The 26185-nt window shown below is 38.6% G+C and overlaps 1 protein-coding gene across 1 annotated transcript in view; it reads right to left on the bottom strand.

Annotated features, from left to right (window-relative positions):
- Positions 1 to 2754, bottom strand: part of ABCB5 (ATP binding cassette subfamily B member 5) — a 34294-nt gene extending 31540 nt beyond the window's left edge. The window contains exons 1-4 of the mRNA XM_041466539.1: positions 2701 to 2754; positions 1930 to 2022; positions 805 to 892; positions 623 to 671 (exon numbers count right to left, since the gene is read on the bottom strand). Of these exons, the coding sequence (XP_041322473.1) occupies positions 623 to 671; positions 805 to 892; positions 1930 to 1978 (186 nt within the window). The 5' untranslated portion in view covers positions 1979 to 2022; positions 2701 to 2754. The remainder of the gene's footprint in view (positions 1 to 622; positions 672 to 804; positions 893 to 1929; positions 2023 to 2700) is intronic.
- Between the last annotated feature and the right edge of the window lie 23431 nt (positions 2755 to 26185).

Below are 26185 nucleotides of genomic sequence, written 5' to 3'. Positions count from 1 at the left end.
CCCAGGCTGCTAAGAGAACACTGGCAGGACACAGATTCTCAGTCTGGGAAAAAACCTACATGCTTGCAAGTGATGATGACCTTTGTAGAATAGATTGTGTTTTGTGTTACATATTTACTGAGATAATGCATCTACTATGTAAACAAGAGTGAGTTATTGACCAGCACCTGGCTTATACCTACCAGTAGAAAAAAATTTCAGCAGAGATAGATTGTATCTTAAGACTTGTCTACCCCTGAAGCTCTTTTGTTTGAAGAAGGGTGTGAATTCAAACCGCTATAGATATCCCAGGATATGGTTAATCTGAAATCGGAGCATTTTATTCCTGACTGCCCTAAGCATGTCATAAAGTGTAAATACACATGGAATAAACCAGAGAAGAATAAAATTTGTTTCAGAGTAATCAAGTCCACATGCAAGAGCTATTTTTGTTTGGGAATAGCTGTCCTATAGAAAACTGCCACAAATCCGTTATCACTGGTTCTCAGAGCGGGTCTAGAATCAGCAGTCCTCAGGTTTCTTCTCCAATTTTTGGTTGCCTACGAATTGTCATTCATAAAAAACTCATAATATCAAATGAAGAAAAGAAAGTATAAAGCAGACCATCAGACAGGACACTAACCAATTCAAGAATGCCAACCATTCGTTTCTCTGGCTTCTCGTCTTCCTTCCTAGAGTAGAGTACAAATACTAATTAAGATGAGGGGTTTTTTTAGCAAACCTGTGTTAAGCTCTTCTCCTCCTTCCCCTGCCCCTCTGACATCCCCATACACCCAGTTAACTTTAAGTTTAAAAAATACCTACATTTCCTTCTTGGGCTTTAACTGATCGATTTGTTCTACATGTTCTTCATGCTGGAAAGAAGGATCATCACATCCCTTGCTTCCAGATTCTGTGAAATAAAAAGACTTTTTTAGCATAACAATCCATCTATCGCACTACCTTCTTGTGTCTTTCACTGCTGATTCTTTTGCATTTAAAGACTAGTTTTTCTCATGTTCTTGGGAGGAAGTTTCAAGAAAAATTCGCCAGGCTCTTTCTCTTCAGTTCATCTTTATTCCCAGAAAAAGCTTCCATGTCCATTTCTGAGATGGAAACTACTTCATTTCTATAATTACAATATATTTATATGGAAAGATTATCAAAGACTAAAGGAAAAAGAAAGTTAATTCTTCCTTCAAATTACCTGCACAACTCAATGCAAATTAGGAGAAGTCCTCACAAAATGAGTGGAATTGCTTATAGTGAAGGTTATAATTGCTGTAGGTAACACAGAATAGATGGCAGTTAACTAATGAATCATGCCCTTGATGCTAATAACCATCTTCACTATTCAATATCAGTAGTTGTTACAAGTCCCACTTCCTTTGTACTGGGTGGGAGCTTCCGAAAGTTAGATGAAAGCACAAGCCTACCCAGGAAGGTTATAGTTCTAAATTCATAAAATAAGACAAAAAATATGTAAATAAACATATGAGTACAGTGGGGAGCCAGCTCTAAAACAAAAGGAGACAAAGTGCTCCCCATACCAGCCACTCCCAATTTATGTTTACCTTAACTTTTGCTGCTGACCCACAATGAATAGAATTTTTTTACCTACTGTTTTAAGGTTAGTTAGCCTACAATGGCTGTTTGAGATAACCGTTTGAAAAGAATAACATTCTTCCAGCTTCCCTCAGGAGAATTGTCATGCCCAGGCTAGGACTCTCCTGAAGAGTTTTACAAATGCAAATCAGTTTTGTTGAACTTGATGGAATGATTCATACAAAAAATATTTTATAGGTGTGGCTTCAATTCACTCATTCATAGGAAACTCATCATGTTATTGCCTACAAAATCACTGTGGCAATCAGGAGAGCTTTACAATATTCTTTAGGTTCAAATCTGTGGAACATATTCTTCAAACACATGTGTGATGTTCCTTCTTACCAGGATCGGAGAGGCTCTGTTCTGTGGGATTTGCAGAATAGTCCTTCATTGTTCTTTTTGTTGTGTGCTTATGAGAGTCACATTAATTAGAACCTGCAATAAATCCCCCCCAACAAAACACTTTGATTTAGTAAATATTTAAAGACTTCACATATGCAGGTTTTTCCATGATTCATCACATTTTGGTCTCACCATTGTTCTACTTGAATAGAAAGACTAAAAAAAAAAAAAGTAACAGCATGAAAAATTAAAAAATAAGTACTATTAATGAGATATTAAGAACAGTGCACAGTATTAGGTGACTTAGGTCAGTGGCCTGTTTCAGTAGTCTTTTATGATAAATCCTGAAATTATTAATATAAAAGTTACTGTAAACAATCTATTGCAGAATAGATTATTTCCTCCGTTACCTTATGCTTGATTAGACCTAAACGAGCAGCCGTAACATGGTCACAAGTACAACGATAAGACACGCACTTGTTATGCCATGTGGTACTAGGATGTATTTAGAGGCAGTAAGTAACTGATGTTCTTATTCTCCCGAGGCTTTTCTTGATCTATCAAATATACTGGTTAAAAAACCCAAAAAAGAACAACAACAACAACAAAATCCCTAGCAAAAAGCCGCACGTGAATCTGATGAAGCCTAAAACAACATTGACAAGAAAATACCTAACCAACCTCAGATAAAGAGCGAAAAGAAAAAAAACCACCAACAAACACCTGTTCGACTTCTGGCTGCGCTTTCCCCCTCTCGTTATTTCAGCTCACCTCCACAGCCCACGCAGATTCCAGCACGCGTGGACGGCCACGGCCCCGACGGCGCGGGCAGGGCGGGTCCGCAGCGCCCGCCCCGGGCTTTATAGCGGCGGCGGCGGCGGCGGCAGCGCCCGCCCGCCCTGCGCCGCGCCTCGCCTCGGCTGCCGGGAGCGTCCGCGCCGCGGCCGGGCAGGGCCGCGCTCGGCTCGCCTTGCACATCAAGGTCAGTGCCGCAGCCGGGCAGAGCCGCCCAGGGTAAGAGGCCTGCAGAGCGATGCCGGCCGGCTCCTGCCCTCTGTCGCCTTTGAGAAGCCGCCCCAGCGTGTCCGAGCCTACAAAGCGCGCACGGAGAGCCCATCAGCCCCTTGCTAGAGCGCTGCTTCCGTCCTGACTCTCACAGAATATGTGACAGGGACCATTAATCTTAGAAGGGGATCACTGGATGTCATCTGGCCCAACCTTCCTGCTCCAGTGGAGTCATCTAGACCACATATCTTAGGATTGATTGGTACAGATAGATTTTGAATATTCCCAGCAAAGGAGGACTTCACAGCCTCTCTGGGAAACCTGTTCGAGTGCTTGGTCACCTGCACAATGCAGAAGTTCTTCCACATGTGTAACTTTCTATGTTCTAGTTTCTGATTGTTGTCCTTTACCCTATTGCCTGGCATCGCTGAGAAGAGATACTCTGTCCTCTTGGCACCAGATACTCACAGGCATCGATGAGATCCCTCTGAGGCTAGACAGGACCACCTTCCTCAGCCTTTTCTCATAAGTGAGGTGCCTCAGCACCCTCATCATCCTCACAGCCTTACACTGGACCTGCTCCAGGAGCTCCATGTCTCTCTTATGCTGAGAAACCCAGAACTGGACACAGAGTTTCACCATTACTAAAACTAGATTAATTTAAATCTAGAAAACTCAGCTGCTAAGCAGAGATGAAGGGGTATTTGGAGATTTGCTTGTCCAGGGAAACATTCAGATTTGGGAAAGTTATCTGCAAGGTCCTGTCACGTTTGGGAAATTGCATCACTGCACTTGGAGAATTTCAAATAAGACTGAAGATATGCTGGTGAATTTCAACCAAGAATTGTTATTAAATAAAGGCTTTTCTGTTCCACATCTAAATGACATGACAACTGAAGCCAGCTAAATTCAAAATTGTTTTTAGAGAAACTAAGCAACATGTTTTGCTCATTTGGTTCTCACCTCTTCCCCACAATTTGTGTGGAATTTTGGTTGTTTTTCAGAAATAAGACTGTTTCTTGGTTTGGGTTAGTTGAAAGGGTGGTGGTTTATTTTGTTTATGTCTTTTTTTTTCTCCCTTCCGAAGAAATCAGGTAAACAAATCAGGTTTTCTGCACAAGCTTAAAAAATAACAGTTCTTCAGCTGCCCCACTGGTACATATTATAATCAATATAATTTGCTTTCAGTCATGCCTCTGGGGTTTATGATATATAAACTCCTAGTTGTTCTTCCATGCACCAAATGCCAGTATCCCAGAGAAGACTCCCAGCTATTTAAACTAGTTACTCAGCTGAAATTTTTCTCAAGCAACAAGTTCAAGACTAGGCCTAATTTAAGCTTCTCTTGTCCACCTCCCACTCAGTATTCAGATTATGTTTGTGTTACATTAATTGGTCATGATGCTCTGAAAGAACCTCAGAAGAAAATGCATTATTGGGTGTAATTGTCTCCTGCCCACTGGAACCCTGTGTGTTCAGGCAGAGTCAAACTCCTGCATGTCAGACCTATGACTGTTTCTGTACTTTCTTATCTCATTAGCATTACCTAGGATTTATATTACTTATTTATATTTTCTATTGTTTGTATGTATATATATGTAATTTATATTAGCCTGGAGAAAAGAAAGTGAAGAGGAGCCTTGTCTTTCTCTACAACTACCTGAAAGGAGGTTGTGGCAAGATGTGCATCTGCCTCTTTTCCCAAATAACAAGTGACAGGATGAGGAAGTGGCCTTCAGTTGTGCCAGAGGAGGTTTAGTTTGGATATTATGAAAAAAGATCTTCACCAATGTTGTCAAGCATTGGAATAGGCTGCCCAGGGAAGACGTTTTGTCACCATCCCTGAAGGCATTTAAGATGTGTGCAGCTGTGGCACTTAGGAACATGGTTTAGTGGTGGACTTGACATTGCTGGGTTAATAGTCTGACTCAATGATTTTAGAGGTCTTTAGGTCTTTTTAAACCTGAATGGTTCTGTGATTCTATGGCTCAGTGTTAAGCCTGCATTATGCACATACACATCTGTTCTCTGCTTCAAAAAATTAAGAAGGCCTTTGGCTTCTGCTGCCATGAAGAATATGAATTTACAGATTATTGGAAGAGACAGAAACACCAAGGTGAAATTACTTCGCTGTCCCAGCCTCAGGCTTCACAATTTTATGGAGTATTTCCTTCACCAAAGGTAACAAGTTTTCTTCTTACTCATCTCAACAAGAGTGAGAGCATCTCCTTACCACATCTCAGGTTTTTGTTTAAACCAGTCATAAACTATTTTCAGAAGAAACTATCTTTGCATATAAAATTTTAGACAGAGGGACATCCCACCTGGAAAGCAAACTCCTGGTGTGGGATTGAGAGCACACAGATAGCAAAATAGATGAATGGAGGTAGCATGAATCCAAAAAAAAGTTGCTAGGACTCTATTACAGAGCTATGCAATACTCACAGATGGTACTCAGCATCACAGTCAGCTAGGGAGTGTTTAATACCTCCAAAACACAGACACTCACTTTTCAAAGCTTCATTATTAGTTATTCACGCACAGTAACAAAAAAGTTGTTACAATCACAATTCAGATCCATTGCTCTGCACTCCACAGGCCTGGCAAGAAAGAGCCTGAGTTCCCCTGCGTAGAAAAGTTGGTCCAAAAAGGGTGTGGGAGAAGAGCAAAGAACTGATCATGCAGAAAAAAGAATCACAGGGTGTTGAGCAGGAATTTGTTTCCTTCTCTCTCCCTCCTCTCCCCATTTCTTCCTTTGGAAGGGATTATATCCTCTCTGCAAGTTAATGAGCATGTTCAAAGGGTCAAAAAACCCACCCAAGCTAAACAAAAAGAGATTAAATAGAAAATTAAAAAAGAAGGAAAAAGAAATGGTCTTCTGGAAAAATATTCCCCATCAAACCTACTAAGAAACATGAGCTTGTAGTCTAGTTACAGCTAACTACTTTATGCTTAAGTTAAAAATAAATCAGTGTATTCTGATATTTTTTCAGAAGTAAAAATTCTGGAATAAAATACACCTGTAAAACAGAGAAGACTCCCATCAATAGAAGGGAGAGGAGCAACACAAAAAAATGTAGTTTACAATTTTGCCTTTGTAATTTTGGGATGAACATACTATGATAAAAATATCATAATTCAATTTGGAGAAGAAATACTATTCTTTCTTTATCCAAAAATATTTTCTATCTTTGGAAGGTAATATATGCATCTGAAAAATAATCTGTCCCAAATAGCCAATATACACCCATGTCTCCACGTGTTTGGTTCATCTGTCCAAACATTGTCACTGACAGGAAGAGCAACATTAAACACAATTAAATATAATCAATTAACACAAGCCATAACAGACTAGAAAATGTATCTGCTTAAAAAAACTATTATCAATAAGCACATTATTAAAAACAAGCAAACACCCTACCAGAAACACCCTGTTACACAAGCTGCAAATGAAGACTTGTTTTCCCAAGAAAACCATTAACCCTGAAAAGAATGCAATGCATGGTGTGCAAAACCAGGTGACACCCAGCTTTACTGAAACATTTCCTCAAAGTGACAGTCAAGTACAAAGAAGATGTACTGTATTGTGCAGGTATTATAGCTCCTTACCACTTTGTGGTTTCTCCAACAGACCAGAAGAACACCAGCAAGACGCCTCTCTGCATTCAGAAACCACATGTGGAAAGTTAGGGCTAATATTTGACCCACTGCCTTAATTACAGCTGGTCACCTTCATATTTCATGCTGGCTTGTAACTCACAGGCAGGACCTATAAAAGACTGTGTTGCACTTTGGTTTTTGTTGCTTTGTGACTTTTGCTTATGTGACCTGAGATTCAGCCAGAGAGGACTTGTCAGAATCACCTTAAGATAAGAAAGTCCTGGTTTCTCATTTATTTGTTGGCAATCAGACTAAAAATGGAAAATTGTTATTGTAGGGTTTGGGGACTATTAGTTATAATCCCCTCCCACATATCCACAACAGTACAGTGGCATTTGTACTGTACTGAAGCTCAACAGTAAAACTATTAGTAATCACAGGGAGTAGCTGTAGTCATGGCACACTGCTTGGAATTAGGAGACTGGATTTTGGTGGGCATAAATGGAGCGGCTTAATAAAGGAAGCAGACAGTGAAATGCTGTAATTCTCCAAAGTGAAACAATGTTGCAGTTATTCTGCTGTCACATTGGCAACTGCAGAGCTGTTGGAGATTTGATGCAGTGAAAGGAGACGGTCTGGGTAGAGGTGAATGTTGGAAGAATGAAAAATCAGATAAAGAAATATGTCCCAACACTTGAACTTTCTGAGAAAAACTGAGCTATGTTATCCAAAAGTCCTAATACTGTAACCAAGCAAAACCATCATTTGTGGTTTCCCAGAAACTGGGGAGAAGGAACACATCTGATTCTTTTAACTAAACATTAACATCAAAGATAGCTATTTATTTTTAACAGTTTATAAACAGAACAACTTGTAAGAGTTCATTAATGCTGAAATAGTTTTGCAAGTTCTCTAGTACACATTCTCTCAAAGAATAAAAACAAGGAAATGCATCTCACCTGTGAAGTTTTTAGGTCTGTTTTAGGTGACACTTCAGTGATAAGTGTGAGGAATTTGGCAGGATTACTATAATTCCTCTTGCCTTGAAAAGAAAAGCCAGTGTGATTCGTTGCTTTTTATAAAATAGAGATTTTTAAATTATTTTTTTCCTTCTAAGTAATAGAGTGAGATAAGCAGTAAGATCATATCGAGCAAAGAAGGCAGTCACTCTGCTGAAAACTTTGTATGCTCTGTGCAAGAAGATTTCATACATTATGGAAATGGTGACTTAGGTCAGAAAAAATCTATAGAGATAGTAGAGGGGGCTGGATGTTGTTATGCATGTATTTCTGAAAGACTGGGAGGAAAGAAAGGGAAAGGGAGGAGGAACTGCCTTGTGTAAGCAGGTAATTAATTCTAGGGCCTTCCATCCTCTATCAGGAGAAAGACAGAACAATGAGCTACCAGTTCAGGAGTATTAAGTGGGCAACAGAGATGAGAGGTAAAAATAAAAAATGTCCCTTAAATTCTTGGAATGTCCTGATAACAGAATTTTCTTTCAACAGTTAAAAGAAGTAACTGGAGATGGGCATTTCTTCATTTCATCCTGAGAAATGGAATGAGATCAAGGAAGGAGATTTCCATAACAGAGATGGTGTAGTTCATTAGTACTAGTAGTATTTAGAGAATAGTAGTTCATATTAAGAGAAAAAGAAAGGAATAACAGAATAAATGAAAGCTTGAATATAAGATTATTTTTTACTCAATAGGATTATTGTTACTCATGGAAAGGCAGCCGAAGTGCAAAAAGGACAAAAATTAATAGAAACTTGTTATGAACTTGAAACACAAATAAGAGAACATTTCATGCAGAAGCATGATATTCTTGTGTAGGAATAATCTATCAATAAGCAGAAGTTGGGAAGGACTTTACAGGAAGCTTTTCTACAAAATAGCATCTGGGAGATGTACTGGAAGGAAAACTGAATAGAAGCCAAGACTGTCAAACTGGGATGAAAAAAACCAAAATTCTCAAAAGCACAGAAGAGTCACATGTGAAACATGTGGAGTAGTCTTTTCTTTGTGTAGCACTGTCAAGTCCTGAGCTGCAGTTCTGTGTTTAATTTTGGTTGTTTCACGACAGATGTGAGCGATAGGAATTACGGAAGAAAGTGAAACTGAAGGCATATGAAAGATATGACCCTTGAGGAAAGACAGATGGAACTGGGTTTCGTATAGTGGAAAATATGCAATCAATTCTAGAAAAATCTGAAAGACTATTGCAAAACCAGTATAATCCAGTGTCTTCCATATCTACTGTGTTACTGAATTACAATAAGAAAGAAAAAAATTTCAAAATGCGCTGGCCAGATAACTGATGAAACTCTTGGTGTCTAGACTTTTGATTTATTTATTTTTGGTGTTTCTATTTAAGTAAAGCTATTTTGTCTATGAGAAAAAAAAATTTGGTATAGATTATTTTGCCTTGAAGGCTGGGAAAAGATGAAATTGTCTTCTGAGATCTTCATCAGCTCCATTTTCTCTGTGGTGCTGTTAAACATAATAAAGGGTAAACAAAATGAAAGTGGTTTAATCACAAACAATTTGTATTGTGATTAAAGACATGAGTTTAGCAATAAACTGGGTCTATGGAACAGCTGGCAACAGTTTTGGTGAAGGTCTCACTGGTGAAAGATGATAAACCAGACAAATGGCAGGGACTTCACAACCCAGTCTGTAACCTGGGAATGGCCCATTGAAATTATCAAAAATTTTCAGTCGTCTTTTTGGAGTGCATCAGTTATTTCACTTTCAGATGAAAAGTGGGGTTTGGTTTTGTGAATATTTATTTCTGAGTTTACTCCCAAGAGCTTATTTCTATAGAACACTTTTTGTTCTTTTCATCTTTTGCCATCCTGGAACATTGTCCTTGTGGCTTCGTTTCTGCACACACATGATAACATTCTAGAGAATGCAATGTATATTCTTAGAGTTGGCCAACAAAAATGCTTTTCTGTGTTTTTTCATTCCATATAACATCACTCCCAAGATGCCAAGGAAGCTCAGGCTAAGTGGTATTCCATAGAAATGTGGCCTTCCAGACTGACTATTTCTGAGCAAAATGGATAAAGCCATGAAGTCCATGGACCTCTTCTGCAGGTAAAGGATATATTTTCAGCAGTGTAGACATAACTCCTGATACAATTTTTTCACCGGTACAATTTCATAGTGTTTCATGATTATAACCCTAGGATGAACAAAGCTGTGTGAAATGAAACCTTTCTGGGTCTGAAAGGTCATATTCAAGCACTCTATACCAACTCACATCAAAAAGTTAGGTGACAGTAAATCATCAGCAGTTCATAACACAAAAATGTGAAGAGCATTTAATAAATTAAAATTCATTTAATGAATTTTTAAACATTTAACCCTTCCTAAAATATAACTCTTAAGACAAATAACTGTGGGTTTCGTATTTAAATAACATATATGGGCAAGTCCTGACTGAGAGAGTGCCTGTCTCCAGATTGAGCTGGGTTAAAGTTTGGGAGCATTGTTTTTCCTAAATCATGGTTTTTCCTATCTGCTCCACCACCCAACTCTGCACCCTAGCTGTCCCCTCTTCTGAGAGACACAGCACTTGCCTGTGCAGCTGGTGTCACCACTTCCCTCATTTCACATCCACATTTTTCCTTTGTTTAAAAGTTCCCATTTCTTTTGGCATGCCTCAGGTGCTGAAAATCTCAGCTATCCCCTAGTTCTACATCTCAGTCACCTCCAAGATATATGGTCCATGGGGATGTGAATAGGAAAAGCATCCTAGAAGTAATAAGAAATTGTCACAGAACACAGGAGATGGGGAAAATTTCTGAAGGCATCTGCCTTGTACTACTTGCATGCAAATTACAATTGATCATCAGAATTAGTTTGGTTGTTTACCCTAATTATAGATTTGGCATAAATCTCTCAGATGAGAGTAGTCACACTTTCTGCTCATAAAGTTGCGTTATGTGGTCACAATATTGTTTTGCCTTGGGGTAGTTAGGTTTTTTCCATGACAGACCATTCACTTATACTTGGCTGCATTCTCTTCTGAGGAAAAATGTTTTGGCATTTCAGAAAAAAGCAATAGGATTCCTGCCAGCTGATGGTTCCTGCATTTCAGACTGCAGTGTGTGGTTGCTAGTTTTGATGCTGGCTAGGATGGCACTGATTTCTTCTCAGAGGCAACAAGACAGACAGGGCTGAGGGGAGGAACAATGTATCACACCTGTCTGTGGCATAGGTAGATATTGTGTATAGGTAGATGTAGGTATAACTGTGGTGAGAGGCAGAGTGAGAACTCTGTGTCCCAAAGCCGCCTTAGTCAAACTCCGGTGCTTAAAAGGATGATGCTGTCATCTTCTAAATTTCCTTTCCTTTTGAGTAGGTAGTCTCTCAGGTATCACTACAATCTCCCTTTCCTACTTTTTCTCCCTTCCATTTTGAGAATTGACAGTATTCACTGACCTTGGTTATTTGCATACTCTGCAAACTGGGATCTAAAACTACATCTGTTTCCCACAAGTTCCTGAGGCAGTCTTTCAGCTGACAGGTGAACAGGGTTTAGGAGTATGTTTTGTCCAGTGTAATCTTTAACAACTTACACTCCCAAGAGTGAAGGAAGCCCTTTACATGGATTGAGGAGTCCTCAGGTGACTAAAGGAGCTAGTGAGATACAGATCCTGGTTCCTGTTGTGATGTAAACTCTAGATCAGGACCCTGTACTGTTTTCATGCAGGGCTGAACTTTTAGCTCTAAATGTGTTTGCAATATTAAACTAGTTATGTAAGTGCACATTTTGGTATGCATCACTGCACAGTCATGCCTGGGATCTCACTAAACTTTCCTTCTGTTGTACCACTTTCTAAACAGACTACAAGAACTCTTAAGAGCTTCTGGTTGTACCAAAATTAACATGGCTGACAAAAAGATCTGATGAAAGATATTTCCTTTAAAGTAGAATTTGATGCATCCAAGGTATGCACAAGAACGTGCCTGAATAACTCTCAAAGATTCATGAAATGGTTAGCCTTTTCAAATTAGCAATAGCATAGTTCAGTTTTAATATGGTTGCTACTCAAGTATTGCTTTAATTTATTTAGGGATAAAAAAAAAAGACTTTTTCCTCTTGTTCCTCCTTATAACAATCTGTGTCATTCACTATGACCCAGTCGTACTATTCTGATGAACTGATACTTATGGAAATAATTAGAAGATCCCAGCAGTAGCCACTACCAAATATCCCTGAAGTCAATATGCACTGTGTCTCCCTTTTTAAAGTCATTCAGAAAAGCTCTTAATGAATTGCAAGTAAATTCTTACCATATGTCCAAGAGAGGAATCAGGAGGAACTTTCAGCCAGTAACACTGTAAAAGCATTGTTTTTTTTTTCTTTTTTCTGTTTGTATTGGATGCAATCCTGTTACCAAGAAGAAGACACAATCTGAACGTTCATCACTTTTACACCTCCAAGGAATTTGTACTGTAATGCCATGGAATACAACATTCTGCAATGTTGCCCTAGCTATACACGTGATAAAAATTAATAAGCTGAGAACCCAGCTATTTCTGCTGACATCTTAAAGATTTATGTATTTTTTTAATCAAGAAAACTATTATTGTGTCTTTTCCAGCCAAAGACCCCAGAATAACCTATCACAGCATTAACTAGAATCCAACAGGGAATAATCCCTCTCTTACCAAAAGCACATAAAAGTACAACCATGGAACAAGAAAAAGCGAAAAATTACTGAAGTGCTAAAAACAATCAAGAGTGAGGGCAAGAAGCTCTTATCCACCAGAAGCTCAGCATTCTCTGAGATCCACAACATTTAAATTGCTGCTCTGCTGGATGTGGGTCACAAGTGTGGCTCCGGGAGTAGGACATCTCTACAAGCAGATGTCTGACGTGACGTGTCTGAAGGTGGGAACCATGTCCCTTGGAGAATAGAAATTAAGATCACTGTGTTTTTGCAAGTGTTAACACATTTTTCCCCAAGGGAAAGCCTGGAAAGATGATGGTTCAGGATGGTCAAAACTTTCAGTAAGCATGTTTTTTTGTTCAAATAAACCAAGCCCTTAATCCAGTCTGCTCTACCATCCCCTTGAAATGTCACTCTGGAGGAATCACAGTAGTCTTAGTTGTCATTAACTTGGAGAGCAAAAAATTAAGTTGAGCTTAGGATAACTGTGTCTCTTGCTGTCTGAGACTCAGTACAAAAGGCTCACTCTTTCAGAAAAAAAATAACATCTGACTTAGTTAAACCTTCCATTGTAAAAAGCTGTGCTTATAGGGGTTTCCTTCTGATGATTTTAATTTTATGTGCCAATATGTGTTTTGAAAATAATGTGAGTTTAAAGTAACCAACAACATTGAAGGAGACTTATGGTGCTGGTAAATATTATGGACTTGCATTTAGTGATATGAGCATTTACATGAAAAAAAGTCATGTGTCTTGTTGTGAGAATGATCATAGACATGAAAAGAGATTAGCTAAATACACAGTTAAAAAATTACATTAAATTGCCTGCTTTGATGGCCTCTTTTATAATAAGCCAGAAATGTTACTGTTTTTGGATAAAATTTGCTGTCTTCAATAACATATCCTCATTGAATGACTGCACTAATGCAGTCAAGACATCCTACCCATTAAGGCAGATTTAATACAAGAAATAAAATAATTACATTTATCTACAACAATATAGCATGATATTTCCACTGTAACTGCCAAGAAAGTGTTACTTGTTGAGTAGAGTCAGAGAGAGTGGTATATCTTGCTTTTCTTTGCTTTACTTCTAAGTATCACAAGGACAATATAAAGCATGATGTAACTTTAAAATTCCATACAGGTGAATTGTAGGAGTGAGAATCCATGAAGTGTTTCTAAAATGATGCTGTCATGAAAAACTCAATATTTCTATGATGTTGAATAGTGTTCAGCTTATTTCTTGATGGTTGTCACTTTTTGAAGACGGAATCTCTTCCTATGGATTTTGGTCGGAAGAATATCTTGCACTAAGTGCAAGAATTCAGGGAAATTTTCAAAATGTATTTAAAATTAGTTTTTGGGCAAATTAAAATTTTCTATAGTTACTAAAGGCAATATTTAAAGAAAAAAATAATATTCTCCAAGTGGCAAGATTATTCTTATGCTCTTCAAATTGCCCCATCCCAAAAGCTTTCCTAAAAATATTGCATAACAAAGGTTCAAAGTAATTTCCTTAAGATAGTATTTTAAACTTTGTGTATTGAGGATACATGAACATGTAAATTAAGAAGTGTTATTACCAACCATCTTGTTTTATGTGCATAACCTGAATTAAATTAGAGTTCTTTCACCATGAAGCCAGAAGGTTCACAGGAGAGGCAAATCAGACATTGAAGTGGTTGACTGAGCCTTGATTCAAGAGTACTAATATGGGGAATTAAATTGGAAAGCCACAGAAAACTTTCCTTGTGTGATATCTGTTATTCCTGTAACAGTATAACTCCCCTGGGTTTATAACAATAAGAACTTTGCTCTAAATATTTAAGAAAATAATTTTTAGACATGAGATAGTCCAGAAAGTGGTGATTTGTTTTCTTTTCTAGCTCTTCAACCTCTAACTTGTGTTATCTTGGGCAGATAATTTTCTCCCATTTATGTAAAAATAAAAGGAGAGGTTTTACTGAAGTTTTAAATTATTTATATATTTATGAAATACCCCTTTCCTGATCCACAGAAGTGCTCTAAGAATACAAAGAAAGGGTGAAATGCCCAAATTCTACAGACAGAAAAGTCAGATATGTACATAGTACTAAACATCAGTCAGCAGATGAAAACCAAAATCCAATAAAACTTCATTTTCTTCTGAGAGGAAGAACTGTATGGGCTAGAGCTCAGAAATACAAGTTTTCAATTGGGAATGGCATTTGCCCACAAAGGAGGAGCTAGAATTTCAGTGGCGTTAGCAGACGTGCTAAAGCCAAGATTTCAATTTTGCAGAAGAACTTATTAATATGAGCCACACCTGTTCAGGTTTTGCTTATGGTTATGGTGTATGAAAGAAACTGCTGACCTTCCTTCAGGAAGAACAGAATGGTACCAGGCTGGTCAGGAAATCTTGGCAAATCTGGAAGGCCACAGCAGGACATACCCCTGTTTAAAGCTTGGGTATTTTGTAAAGCATTGTGTGGGCTGTAAACAGCAGAGGAGCTACTGCTGCATTTTATGAAAATGTTACCTTCTACCTTTATTTACTGTCCTGCATAACTTATTTAAAAGAGAGGGAAAATATCTCAGTAGCTGAAGCTGTGTCTTAGCTCAGTGGCCACACAAGAAGTAAGGACACATTGGTGGGAAGATCGTGAGAAAGAGCTGAAGAAGTTGGTGAATTATCAGTATGCAGGGTCATGCACATGTACAAGCCTGCTCAGCCAGCATTCACAGGCTGGGCTCTGGCTGAAGCACGTGATAAAAAAAGTGAAGGGCATTGTAATTAAAAACTTGAAATGCTGTGCTGAGGCCACTCCTGTTTACCTCCCACTATCAAGCATGTGCCCGCTGTTGCATGCTACACGGTAATAAAGAACCCTATAGAAAGGCACTGTGGCAAACAGGATTCCTCCTGCTCTGTTCTTTCTCCCCTCTGGCCTTGACCTTAAATAACTCCAGCTTTCCTCAACCACTGGCCTCAGCAGCCCTCCTGGGCACTCCTGGCCAGGCTCAGTTGTGCTCGTCCCTGCCACGTGCCTCCCAAATGTCACCAAGGACTGCTGCTCTGCCGCTGCTCCGTGTGCTGCCAGTGAGTAAAGGCAGCAAAGTCCCAGTCCTGGCTCTGTAAGAACTTACAGAACTAAATGAAGAATCCCAGGGCATCAAAGGAAAATCCAGATGTTTCCCTCCCATCTCTGGTCATGCTTAGAGTTCATCCATTAGCATCTCACAGCAGGAACAATTTTATTCTTCGAGCAGTTATTACTTAAGATCCCTAAGTTAGTAATATCTTGAGTCTGATAGTGGCTGTCATCTGAGACTAAGGACATTTTGGAACAATATTACAGCATTGACTTGATTTCAGCTTCCTGGTGAAACAGCAAGACATTTTATTTGCCTTATTTTTAAAAAAAAAAAAAAAAAGGGAAACATATTTGAGTAAATGATCAGTTAAGTTGATTATAGTAAAGCAAACCTAGCCAAGACAGGCTGACTGTTAGCACTGAGCTCCAGCTACAAAACCAGGCATTAAAATCGGAAATGTTGTGGTAAAATGTAATTTCTAAGAGACAAGTGAAATGTTGGGACGTGATGCCCCTCCCACCACAAGGACCTTGTGAATGTTATAGAAGAGATATCATCAGTGATCATTCAACCAATTTTTACTTTGAACTTTGCTACTAAATCTGGTCTCCATTTAATGTGAGGGTTATCAGAATTAAATTATGCTTAAAACTTTTGGTAACAAAGGACTAGCAAATAGACCAGAGATTTATGCAATAGGAAGCAGATAACTGAATATAGCCACAATCAGGGAGAGATAAGATGCCTTCACTCACCAAAGGGTCCATAAATACACAGGAAGCACTACTGATTTGTTAGATGGGTCAGAAAACATTGAAATAAAAACACCGGTTCCTGTTACTTCTTATCACCGGTTCCATTACTTCTTATGGTTTGTAGTTATTCAAGAGCTGTAGTACCCCTCACACCTTCAGCTGGTTACTGTTGTTTTCTCCCCCACAGACCGATTTTATATGCAGGGATCAGGAAATTCCCTTGAGCCAGAGGGGAAAATTTAAGTCAAGTTTCTTAACTGCCTTATCTGTTTTACAACTCCTTTACAAAATGCACTATCACTGCTTATCAGAGGGTGGTTATGTTTAATATTTTCAAGGAGATAAAAGGTTATGAACCAGGAACGTGGCCTTGATGTTCATGCAAGGTGACAGAAAGGGAGAGTTGTTCATTTCAGCTTACCTTTCAGTACAGAGAAGCTGCCTCTTGCCATGCACATCACCGTGATGAGTAGGACACAACTCTTCCTCCTGTTAAATAGTTAATTCAAGCAAACATCACTGGCAGAAGGCAATCTGCTCAGCTGCTTTGCTGTGCAGAAGGTAAGAGTTGCCCTGGTGCAAAAGATCAATATTTAGAAACCAATCATTGCTGGGTACAGCTCAGTAGATCTTTTATTGCACCAGGTTAATGTATGACAGCAGGCAGAGAGCTCCAAAAGCTCCAAGAACAATCCTTGCCTTGTGTTGGACTTTTTGTGTGGCAAATCAACCTAGGGAAAGTCCAGTTACCTCCTTGTGAGCAGGAGTCTGTAGCATCACAACAGGGCATGTAAGGATGCAAAAGGAGACAAAGGTATATGAGAAATTTACAGGGGTATGTTTTTCTATTGTCTCAGTTGTTTTCTTACCAAGAATTTTTAGGCACTTTTCTAAATTCGTGCCCATCAGAGCCCAAAGCTGTCACAGACATAGTCTTGCTCAGCAACAGGCAAAGCAACATGCTTTGGGAGCTGGGGAGATCAACCTTTCAAACAGGTGTAACTTGTCAAAAATAAAAGAAAAAATCTAAAGCTACCAATGAATAAGGATGGGTTTTTTTTCTTACCAGAACCATGGGGTTTTTTTTTGGGAAGGTCATGCATGATACTGGAAATTTGCTACCCATTTCATAAAAAAAAAATAAAAATCTGTACAATATGGAATATTTACAGCTTTAGTGATAGTGTGTGAGTGTGTGATAGTGTGTGAGTGGTTTTTTTGGGCAGAAATGTAATGAAGATTGTAAATTAATTTCTGATAAAAAGACCTGCCACAGAATTTACATTTTTGTTGTATAATTTACTATCTGTGAAAAAAAAGAATTATTGTTTACTTCTGTATGATCAAGTCTTACTGATTTTCAGACATGTCTATGTTTAAGAAATTAGAGTCTCAAACACAAAATAAAAATGAATTTTCTATAAGGTCCTCCAGCGCCTGGGAAAACCTTACCCAGGAAAACAGAAATTGTTTCATGTTCCCCTAGAAGAGATTCACAAATCTGTGTCTTCCATGCTTAAAATAAAAAAAAAAAAAATCAGTTTCCATTTGTCCTTCTGACCTATCTTCTCTGAAGAAGATTTCAGTCAAATTTGACATCTGCTTTATAAGACTTGAAACATTTTTCCCATCAGAGTGCCACTTCATCTGGAATTTTCCAAAAGACATTTAAATTTTTAAAATTCCTATCTCAAATTATCCCCATGGCTGATTTTCTTGGTAGTTCCAGTGTCTGGGCTAGCAAGATCTTGCCTCTAAGGCAGCAAGGTTTACTTTAGTTTCAAAACAACTTTAAAATGACAGGGCTTTTAGACATAGAATTTCTGAAATGCATGCAACTTCCTGAAAAAAATTTAATATCAACAAGGTTAAGCTTATTATTTTTACCTGATAAAATTCAGATGTTTTCAAAAAAATAAATTATTTTTCCTGATATATCCTTTATTCCATTTCATATTATATATATAAAATATATTATTTCAATTATTCTCTTACATGAATTTCAGATCTTTCTTCAGAGGCATGTAAGAACCAGCCCTTTAATATCTGTTTTTTATAGCACATGTAATGATGAAAGGCTTAAAGAAGAGGGAGACAGCTGAAGGCTGTAAAGAAGTTTTCACAGGTCTCACAGAAAAATGTTTGTTAGAACCAGATTTTACTGTGAGGTTCCATGAACTTTGAATACAACAAATACTTTGGCAAAGAGAAAGCAGAAAAAGATGCAGTGAGATCTTTCTAAAATTAATAACTTTTATTGATTAGACAATTGGTATTTAATGTAGAGAGAAATGTATTAATTCCAGTGTACCCGCCATTCCTTGATGCATTTGCTTAGAGTAATGCAAGTAAAACTGAAGCAAGTTTGCAGAAATATTATGACACAAAATATTATGACTGGCCAAGCACAGGGGATCGGCATGAATCTTTGTCCAAAGGAAAGATGTCTAATGTGAAGTAAAAATGTTCTCCAGGATCTCTTTTGCTTTGTGGAGGAGGCTGCTCCCCAAAACTGTTATCCTGCCCTAAACAGAGCAGATTTGTTTGCAAATTGACTTAATACGAGGCTGACTTTGTATTACACAAAGTTTGGGTGAATGTTTTCCTGCTGGTCAGAAACTTTCTTATGCTTCAAGGTCCTTTTCCAGGTGGATCTTATCCTCCAAAGCAAAATTCTTACAGATAACAGTGACTTTAGCTGTAGCTTGTACCAGTAGTTATTGGATGCACTGTGCCAGATCTGAACATAAGTGCTACTTAGAAATTCAATCCTCTCCTGATCCAGTTTACTGCATTAAATGAGGTGGACTTAATATGTAAATGAAACAGAATGGCTCAGCTTTTCAAGTAAGCTTGAAACTCATGTAGTTGACTTCAAGAAGAGCAGGACTGTATGCCTTTTTCTTTCCCACATATGTAGTTTACTTAATTTTTGTCCATAAGCTGTTACCAGTAATCAGCATTGGTGTATTTATCTGTTTCAGTATATCAACCAAAAATAATAAAATATTCATTTGCCCTCAGGGAAACAAGGCAGAACCAAACATTCATATAAAGCATTAAGCCTTGATTTGCTTCATTTACTGTGTGCAGTTCCTGTCTTGTGGAACATTTGTTTCTTAGTATTTCATGCTCTACTCGGCAGGTTAATCACATGAGAACTCACTGGCACTGCAAAGATCATAAAGCTCTCTAACTTTGTATTTATTATATGTTTAATACTTGAAAGAAGAAAAAACCGTGGAAAACAGACTCCATGATGTAAGTCACGTGATGGGAAGATGGCCAATTCAGAAAACTTGCAGACACTGCACATTTTCAGGAAACTAATTAAAAATATTCATATCCAAGGCATGGGAAAAAGCCCAACCCCAAACAAATCAAAACCAATGGAAATGTTAAAGCAGATAATGCTTTTCCTTAAAGTAACTTATTTGCTGCTGTTACCTTTGCTGAAATAGTGATTTCCTTCTGATGCACCAATCAAATGTTAGATAATGGAACTGGATGACAAAAAAGAATGTGTTTGGGTTTACCCCAAACTTAGTATCCAGTATTTTTGGAGGTTTGCTCAAGTTGGCTCTGTTTTTAACAAAGTTTATTTTTTTTGTATCTGCTTATCTCAAATCTGAAGGACACAGCTGGGACTGCAAATAAAAAAGCCAAAATACTGTAGGAAAAAATTTGCTCTTAGTATTTCTAAATCAATGAGTAGAGTTAACTGTCTGAAGAAAGATTGTTTTGGAGAAGTGTAGACTGTTTTCAACCTGATGATGTCCATTTACAAGTGCTTTCCAGCTTTCACTACAGCTCAGGGTAAATTTTGGTAATAATAGTGCTTCAGAGAGATTTTTCCTTGTGGCAACATTAATTGAAGTGGAGCAGAAAAATATGAAATATTCCTAAGAAAAAGAAGAAAGTCTTCCTTCATAATTTAAATGATCCAAGATCCTAAAGTCAATTGAATAGTACATTTCAGCCAAACCCCAATGTCTCCTACAATACCAGAGAAAAAACTGTTGAACCTACTTGAACCTCCAGAGTGGTCCAGCTGACAGAAGTTGAGGTATTAGGGGACACTGTACTCTATGTGATTAATTAATGAGGCAGAGGTAAATAATACAGTGGAAAACATTCTATTAGGTAATGAGCGTACATGAAAATTTCATAACTACTTTGTCATTTTTGGACTGACACTTCTGTAATTTTTTTTTTTTTTTTTTTTTTGGGCAGACCACATAACCCAGAAACTCTCTAGAAAGCTAGTACCAGGAAGAGGTGGGCATTGCAGCTGAAGAAAAGAGGAGTGGAGCACTGCTGATGTGCAGAGGGAAGAGCTGCAGAGCATCAGGGGGGATGCTGGTGGTCGGTGTGGCAGCTCCCTTGGGGCTGCTTTTTCAACTGAGTGGTTTTCTCAGGTTTTGCATTTCCCATTGCAGGCAAAGAATACTTGGGATGCTCCACTTCATCTTTGTGTAACTTGAGCAGTTCCAAATACCCACTTCATAGATTTTTTTGTTGCACTTCTGAAAGCCTATTAAAATAACAAAAAATAAAAAAACCACCAAAACCCATATCTGATGGCTCTCATACCTTGCTGAGCTTGAGGTAATATTTATTCCATGCTATCTGATCTGATCAGCACTAAATGAGGAGAAAAAGTACAGCCTGCTTTTAATTAGGCATTACAGTATGAAAGTATGTAAATAAAGAAGCTATTGTTTGCTCAAAGTAGTTTGTCTAATACCAACTCAAAGGCCTGCTGGGGATCCCCAGAAGTACAAGGGGAGAAAGAAGGCTTGCCATAACAGAAGCCTTATCTTTCCATGTTGAGTTAAGAACTCCAGATGGGCAGATGAAGTATTAAGTAAAGCCCAGAAGTAACTAGATTTTCACATTGTTTGAATTCTGGCATGTAAAAACCGATAAATTAATTAACTGAAAAAGAGTATGGAGTGTATGCAGAAATAGCGTAGCTTTCGTTAAGTAATGGATAAGTAAAATGGAAAAAATGTGGAAGCTCTAAGAGGGGAAAATTGTCCAAATATTGGGGAAAGTATAGAAAGCAAACACATTTTCAATCAGAATTTCTAGTGCTGTATATCCGTACATCCCATTGTAATAAATGGAAATTGTGAACTGAAAAGATGAATGGGATTACAAAACCAAATTAAATTTATCACTCATCCTAATGGCTTTTACTTCTGTCTTGAATAAATATCTGTGGCCTGTATTTGAAGCCTGGAATGTTCCCAAAGCATTCCAGCTCCTCCAAACCATGAAGCTGGTTAGAAAGCAAATTGTGCAGCTGAACAGCCAGAGGACCAAGCCTTATGCTGTCTCTCCGAGGTTTGGACCCTTGCTGTGCATCACTGAGGTCTTGGAGCCTGATTATTGCTCTGGACTCTGCTGATTGAACTTAAAATAAAAAGGCAGATATTGAAAGCAAAGGATAGCCTGTAGGACTGTGTCTACCTGTACTGGCAGGGCACAGTTGGAGATGCTGGTGCTGGACAGGAGCAGTGAGGTATAGTTCACACATTCCCCTTACTTGCAGGGACGGCTAGAGCAGCTCCCACAACTGAGAGAGGGCTTCCAAATTGAAAACAACCCTTCTCTTGCATGGAAAAATGCAACTTCCTGCTGACCAAACCAGTTTGTAGGCTTTAAGCAAATCTTACACCTACTTCTGATAAAAGATGTCCAAGTGGAAAGGAGTTCCATCACTGGCATTCAGTCTATAATAGCCTATCAAAAACCTGTTCCCCCATTCTGGAGAGCAAGGCTTGGAGTCAATTCATTGTTGAATAAAGCAACTAGTGGGTAAGAAGGACTCTTAATGAAAACAGATTATTGCATTTAGGTTTTTTTCCTAAGTGCCCATTGACTAATGGCATCTGGGTGGTGAACATTTTAAAATGTCACCTTGTACTTGAGAGCAGACACATTTTAAACATTGTCTCTGGTACCTTCAAGTGCATTTTGAGGCACAGCAGGCTGTACTGACTGGTATGAATGCCTGGATTTTCCTTTAGTGCTCATAAATTCAGTGACAGCAGGGAAGGAGAGCTTGCAGAGCAAGACTTCCAGTCCTGCTACAGAGCAACCTACCTTCAACTGTGGTTGAAATATCTGCAAGAGGCAGAAACGATATGAGGATAAACTGCACATCTGCTTTCTCTCAGCATTAAATCTGTCCTGAGGCAGGCACGTATCTACTCACTGCCAGCAAAGCCACGTCCCCACAGCTGCCCTTAGCCAAGTGCTTTTTCCTGGGCCTTGCCTCTCACAACTCCATTGCTGTCTTGCCCTAATTTCCTTATTTTCTCTCCCTCAAATTAATCACTTTATTTTCCTACCCTGTGTTAACAGATTTATTTTATACAGCTTCACAAATTGCATCTAACATGAAAAGTCTGCATTTTGGTCAGGCCATCTTTGTGCCTCTTTAATAGAAGTAAAGAAAATTTAGTAAAACAACGATATTGTTCCCAGCAAAAGAAAACTGAAAGGAGAGGCATTCAGTCTGATGCTGCTGGTTCCCAGATTCTGTCAACAAAGACTCAGTAAAAACCTTTGCTCTAGTTTTTAGAAACAAATTAACATCACACATTAAAAGATAATGGAAAAGTAAATGAATAACCAATTAAGTCACCATGAGTTCCCATGTCTTTGGTTTTACCTCAGAAAAATTGGGAAGGGTTCTATGCCTATTTTATTTTACAAAAGGAATTTTGAATTAAAAATTGCCTCAGAATAGTCAAAATTTATAGGGAGCAAAGTTTGTTCAGCCTGTTTCTGCACATGCATTATTTGCTGGTGACACGGCAGCAGGTCCAAGAGACCACAGGCAAACTGAGCTCATAACGCTACTCTAACATTTGCTCTGCACTGGTGTTATGGTGGTCAGGTCTAGCAAATTTACCGAGGCCAGTTAGAATTTACAGCATCAGGGTGAAATATCTATCTGGGTAGAGGCGCTCCCAATGATTTTTAAACAAATTGCAAGAGAGGTGACTGCATAGCTATATGATGGCAATGTCTGTCTGTCATTCAATACTTTATCTTTTTCAAAACATTTTTTCAAAAATGTATGCATACCTTTGTTCAAAACATTTTTTAAAATTCACTTGATTCTTGATGAAAATTAATTCACTCAGGAATTCCTACAGAGGGGTGTGCTAAAAGAGGTGTGGTAAAATTTGTGTTAACATTACTCCTTCGTGCCGTTTCCATTTCTATTCTGTAGATGTCATCAGAAAAACTTCATCTTTTTGTCCCTCATCTTCACATTGTATAGTTGCATGACACAGTGTTTTGTGCCAATCCAAAGTAAAGCACTCTGGTGTCTTTAAGCATACCTACACAATAAGGCCTAGTTTTCAAATTGCTCTGCCACTGCCTTGACATTCTGTATGTGGTGTGACACAGTTCGTAGGGTGCAGGGTCTCTCCTCCCTGTTGGCTCACACAGCTGCATGTGCTGGCACACATCTGCCCCACACCTGGGCTCTTCCTGGATGACCACATCAGCCCTGCCCTCACATTACTCATTTGAGTGTGGGGACATTGTGGTGAGTCGTGCTCAAACAGAACAGAGGTATTTCCATAAACCCTTCTCATAAAAGCTGTATGTAATAGTGTTCTGATTAGGAATGGTATTCCCAAATTTAGTGTTCCTGCCAAACCTTTCCAAACCACATTCTGCTCACTCACATTACCATCCCCTATTCTATAGCATTTACATCTTGCCCAGATCCTACATCTCCCATGTATATATATATATATATGCAGGAGTGTGATGTCATCAATCTGCCAAGACTCACGATATTTGTATTTTAGCCATTGTATATCACAGAGACCTTACCGATTCCAAATAAGGCTGTCGTGGTTTAGGAATTGTATTCCCCAATTTAGTGTTCCCACCAAAACACTGCAAAGCATATGTCACTCACTCAGTCCCCTCTCTCCCTTCTCCCTCCCCTGTGGTGAGGTAGAGAGGAGAATTGGAGGCATAAAAGGTGAAGATTACTGATTGAGATATGAACAATTTACAGGAAACAGCAATGAAAGAAAACAAAAAAAGTAACAATATTGATATCAGAGAGCACAAGAGGCAAACGACTCACACGCGAACGCTCACCACATGCAACCCCCCCACAGCACATGACTGCACAATGCTACCTGACCTGAAAGGGACCCTTTCCCTCACTCCCCACAGTGGCACAAGGTGTTATAGAATAACCTCTCAGTCCTGGTCATGCTGCTCCTGGCTATGGCAAAAAATTTAACCTGTCTTGGCCAGAACCAGGAAAAACTGTATCAAACTCCCTAAAACCAAAAGAAAAGTCAAACCCAGCAAATTAATAGCTTTTCATCAAATCACCCAAAATTGGACAGAAAGGAAGACTGGGAGATTTCAACAGCAGAAACTTTCTTAGAAGCCATGAAAGTTACATCCGTGCTGAAGCTACTTGGATCTGTAATTTACACCATGTCTTATTGCTATGATCATAAACTGAGGATTATCTGTTTCAATAAGATTTGATGTATTTTCTAACCATTTATAGTAACTTACCCTATTAGTAGCTCTACCTGTAACTACGCAATGTGCATTTATGACCCATTGTGATTAAGTATGTATAAAAACCAGACCTTGAGCCATCACTTACACACCAGAGGTTGCCAGGATCAGAAGAATGTTTTGAAGAAACCAATTCAAAATCTCCTTCCCTTGCCATAGGAAGGCCAGTACCAGATGTGGTGGGCAAAATCTTGTACATTTCAACACAATCAAAGTTTTAACAATACTCAGCTTGTCTACTTAATCGTTCTGCTTCCATTCCAAAAATTTTAGCAGTGCTGCAGATGTGCAAGAAAGCACCAAGTGAATGTGAAGCTCTGGGACAAACTTCATGAAAGATTAAGGGCAGGGAACCTACTACAAGCTAGGACTATCCTGAAGGTGGTCTCTTCACAGTATATGAATTATATTATATTATATTAATCAGCAATCACAGCAACAGAAATATAGAAACATTTCTGGAAGAGCAGGAATATTAGAAAGAATTTGGAGAACTGTTACATCTCCAAGACACTGTATCAGTACTGAAAGCAGGTACTAACTGCTGATTGGGTCCTCATCGTTCATATTACTGAAAAGTTTTAAAGTAAAACATTAATTTCTCTAAAACTGAAAATTAATCTTAGAAAAGTCAACTGGAAAACATGGGAGGAAAATGATACATGGGATGACAATACTACCAATGGGGAAAAAGTCTGTTTACCTTAACTGTAGATGGTAAGAAAAGATGAGTGAACACAGATTACCAAGTAGTTGTAGATCTGGATACAAGAATGAAACAGTGTGGCCAAAAGTACACTTGCTGCTGAGTTCTGGTAGTTCATTTCTGATGCTGCCTCCCTGCCTGAAGTTTTAGGAATCAGAGTTGCAATTTGCACACATGCTCATTACTTGTGACTAATGAGACAGAACAAAAAGAGATTTGGCATCTTCCCCTGGATGGTAACTGCTGTGAGAGAAATTAATTATTGAGAATGATTTGTGTCAGAGTAGCTCACAAATGCTATTGCTGCAGAAGAATTCATAGGTGAAAGAAGACAGAGAATCATCTCTGATGATTGCCTTTGACAAAGTTTCCTTATGAACTTGATAACATGGCAATTGCTCTTCATGATAAGTGGAAATGACCATAGCACACTGCCAATAAAGTGTCCTCAGAAGAGGTCAGGCATGGCTGTTTTATTTTGTAATAGACAAGCCATAGATGGGACAAATATAACACCCTCAAAAAGATGAGGCCTGCCTGCCTCATCACTGCTTTTGTGCGTTAACATAGCACACTCTGGAAGGTGGCCCAGGCATATCAAAATTGTCAGAGATTAGCTTTAACTGTGACAGGAGTTCATGCCTGCAGGGCCAAGAGCTCCCCAAGAACAAGTGACATTGGCTGCCAAGCTTAAGGAGCCAAAAATAAATGGGAAAGGAGTGGAGTGACTTAACATGGAACCGTGAAAACCAAGCACACAGGAATCTGAATGCAGTGAGTTATCTCAAGCTACACATACTCCAGTGGAATGAAAGCTCAGCCCAGTGAATGCCTCCTTGTTTGCA

Source organism: Pyrgilauda ruficollis, unplaced genomic scaffold (genome assembly GCF_017590135.1).
Source record: "Pyrgilauda ruficollis isolate IOZ18807 unplaced genomic scaffold, ASM1759013v1 scaffold2, whole genome shotgun sequence".
Taxonomy (NCBI): domain Eukaryota; kingdom Metazoa; phylum Chordata; class Aves; order Passeriformes; family Passeridae; genus Pyrgilauda; species Pyrgilauda ruficollis.
This window is presented reverse-complemented; position numbering and strand designations above follow the sequence as displayed.